The sequence below is a fragment of the Equus quagga genome, chromosome 7 (genome assembly GCF_021613505.1).
Source record: "Equus quagga isolate Etosha38 chromosome 7, UCLA_HA_Equagga_1.0, whole genome shotgun sequence".
NCBI classification, from domain to species: Eukaryota; Metazoa; Chordata; class Mammalia; order Perissodactyla; family Equidae; genus Equus; species Equus quagga.
This window is the reverse complement of record NC_060273.1, coordinates 18,338,193-18,341,483: the sequence shown is the minus strand read 5'-3', so window position 1 is coordinate 18,341,483 and position 3,291 is coordinate 18,338,193. Positions and strand designations below refer to the sequence as shown.

Here is a 3,291-nt window from a genome sequence, read left to right as displayed (position 1 = left end):
GACCAGAAGTTGCAAACTCAAATGCCTACAGGGGCCAGGGATGGGTGAAGCAGGCCTGGCTGGGATGGACTGAGACAAAATGGCGAATGGACGCCCTGCCTGTGAAAACAGCTGCCCTCGACTCCAAATGATTGTTCTAACAAGAAAGTGGGACCAAGACTCGGCAAACTTGAAGCTGGAAATTCAGACAAGGATGTGAAATCTCTCAGTTCTAAAATGCTGATGTCAAATTCAAGAACTGTTTCACACCCTTTGGGCTAAACAAGACTACAGGTGATCTGGCCTGGAGAGCAAATTTGGAACCAGAGAGAGCAAGGCCACCTGACACGTGACTGAAAGACACCATGAGGCTGGGCATCCCTGGCTAGGATCAAGGATCTTAAACCAGATGCAAGGACCCAGGTGACCAGTCACATGGAGTCCTTCCTGTATCTAGCCAGAAGATAAAAAGGGCAATTTAAACCAGGATCTGAGAATCACCCCATCTGGAGCTACCTCTGTCAGAGAAGGAGGAGGCCTGGGGACAACCACAGACACCTTTCCAGGGGACGCACCATCTGCAGAGGCAGTAGCCACCTGCAGAGACCTCTGTGAGGCAGGAGAAGAGGCAGAAGCTCATTCTGTGAGATGAGGAAGGGAAATGAGTAAGAATTAGAGAGGAAGGGTCCTCCCAGAAACGGTCCCTGGAGACACTTCCACCAGGAGCAGGACTGGCCAGGCACCAGGGGTTCAGGAGACCAGTGTTGACTCTGCTGGTGCTGGGAAGGGAGAAAGGGTGGATGCACTCCTTTGGCATGGAGGGCCTCTCAGCGCCACCGGCCTTTCCTGGATGGAGCATCACTGCCCGGTACACATACACCCCTTAAAAGGACCCTTTTGTGGTGATGAATTCCTAGCTAAGGAGGTCACTCAGACAAACGTGATTCCTTCACTCTCTGCCTAACTCAGTCACTTCTAGAAAGTCTTTTTCACCATCTCTTCCCACAAACGGCATCTCCAGAGCCCCACAGCCTACCTTGGCACTGGAATCCTTGCTTCCCGAAGCCCCTGCAAAGACAGAAGGAGGCATGTCAGGCAGCCGGAGGGGACCAGCCACCAGCTACTTCCCCCAGAGAGTCACCCGCCTTCCCCCTGCCCTGCTACCCCAGGTGCAACCTCGCAGCCACAGGCGGGTGCCCGAGTCTTCCGCCTTTGGGGGGAGGGGAGTAGGTGGGAGCTCAGCGGTAACCCCCACCTCCCCTCAGAAGGCAGAAGAGAGGAGGCCGCTGCGATCACCAGGCGGCGGGATCGGGGGAGCATTTCCGCGGTGGGGGCGGAGGGCAAGCGGGAAATCTGCCCACAGAGATGCCCGAGTACCCTCGGATAAAAAGGAAGAAATAAAGATGCATCCAGAGAAAGAGAGAGACCCTAGGACGGTGGTGCTCCCTGGGGGACTGGGAAGGGCGAGAGGACTCCCCATGCCTAGAGGGACAGCGGAGAGAAAGGGGCCCGCAGTGACGTGAGGCGGGAGGACTAAGGAGTGGAAAGGAGAACCCAGGCCCTCAGGGAGGCGCAAGAAGAGAGAACACAGGGCGCTGCCCCCAGAGACACAGAGCAGGAAAGGATGCCCCATGCCCGCAGGGAGATAAAGAGAAGACACCCAGGGCGCTGCCCCCGGAAAGCAGGGGAGACGGTGAGGGCGCCTCGAGCCCGGAAGGAGGCGGAGAGATAGGGAACCCCGGGCGAGAGGGCACTCGGGGCGCTGCCCTCCCGGGGAGGGAGAGACACCCCGCGCTCTGAGGCCGGTGGAGAAAAGGCGCCAGCGACGCGGCCCCTCGGCGCTCCGGAGGCGCCCCGCTCCGGCCGTCCGGGGCCAGGGGGAGAGGGAACCCGCAGGACTGTCCACCAAGGAGTCCGGGGCAGGAGGGTCCGGAGCCGGGAGCCCGGGGACGCGGGGCCGGCGGGGCTTCTTCTCCCTCGGAGACGCGGAGGGCGCGGAGAGGGGGTCCCCGCGCGCGGCGCTGCCCTCGGGGACCCCGGGAAGGTGCCCTGCGCCGGCGCGCTCTCACCAGATGAAGTCGGTGCAGTGGCTGCAGAAGGTGGGCTGCTTGAAGAAGCGGGCGGTGAATTTGTGGTTCTTCACCTCGTGCACGTTCTTCTGCCGGAGGGCGCCTTTGCGGGCGAAGCGCACCGTGCTCTCCTCGCCCTCGCTCGGCGCCGGCCCCGCAGCCGGGTCAGCCATCTTGCGCGCGGGGAGCGGGAGCCCGAGAGGTGCCGGCCCCGGGGCCGTGGGACCGCGGGCTGCGGGCCCGGGAGGCGCGGGAGGAGGCGGCCGCTGCTGCCGGCCGGGGCCGCGGGCGCTTCCCCTGCGCCGGCTCTGGCGGCCGCGGCGCGCGGAGCTGGAGCTGTCACTCGCCCAGCTGCCGCCGCTCGTCCAGCTGCGCTTGGCACCGCTGGCCCCAGCTGCGGGGGAGGGAGGCGGAGCCCCGGGCAGACCCCGCCTTCCTCATTTGCATCGCGCCCCAGGCCCCGCCCAACGCCGCCAGCTGCTTTACATATTGGCACCCGGAGGCTGCCGGTCTCCCAGCGAAGGGTGCTCAGCCGCAGCGCTGCGGCGCGGGGACCGCAGCGTGCGATCGTCAGACCTGAGCCTCGCCCCCTACCCAGTCCTCAGCCTGGGGTTGCATTAAGAAGATGAGCAGTTTGGGTGCTTCCCGGGGTAACCGAGAGCGCAAGGACTGATGAGGGTAGGGTCGGGGGTGGAAAGGGGAGGAGAAACAGGTACCACTGTGGCCTCTGCAAACTGGTACCCATCCACCCCCCCATCCATCCCATTGGTCATTCTGCACGCGGCTCCTGGAGGGATGGGCTCCCGCTGTCACTCACTCGGAAAGGACTGTGGCTCCACACACTTACACACACATACGCACACACGTACTGCAGAGGTAGGGGAGGAGCAATCTTTATTTTATATATATATATCTAACTCCACCACAGAGTTCTTGGCTTTGTTTGCCCGACCAGTTAGAAGAGAGCTCCCTACCTTCTGTCCATCCCCTCCATAAAGAGACTCAGTTTCCTCAACTGTAAAATGGGGCTAATAAGGGAAGTGGGAGGGAACTTTAATAGGTCAGCATTTCCTCAGCTTTCATTCCTTCCCGACCCATCTTCACAAATTCTCATCATATTTGTGCACCATCTGAAAAAAAGTCTATCTGGTTTCTGAGTTTGAATAGCAAGAGGTATCTATACAAATCTCTCCAGATGCTGTCACTTGCCCAAAACATTTGTGTCTGAGGTCTTCTTTTGTTT

The 3,291-nt window shown here is 60.7% G+C and overlaps 1 protein-coding gene across 2 annotated transcripts in view; it reads right to left on the bottom strand.

Annotated features, from left to right (window-relative positions):
- Positions 1 to 2,512, bottom strand: part of PRKCB (protein kinase C beta) — a 304,110-nt gene extending 301,598 nt beyond the window's left edge. For both annotated transcript variants that reach the window (XM_046668250.1, XM_046668249.1), the window contains exons 1-2: positions 2,049 to 2,512; positions 1,016 to 1,047 (exon numbers count right to left, since the gene is read on the bottom strand). In XM_046668250.1, coding sequence (XP_046524206.1) covers positions 1,016 to 1,047; positions 2,049 to 2,221 — 205 coding nt within the window. In that variant the 5' untranslated portion in view covers positions 2,222 to 2,512. The remainder of the gene's footprint in view (positions 1 to 1,015; positions 1,048 to 2,048) is intronic.
- Between the last annotated feature and the right edge of the window lie 779 nt (positions 2,513 to 3,291).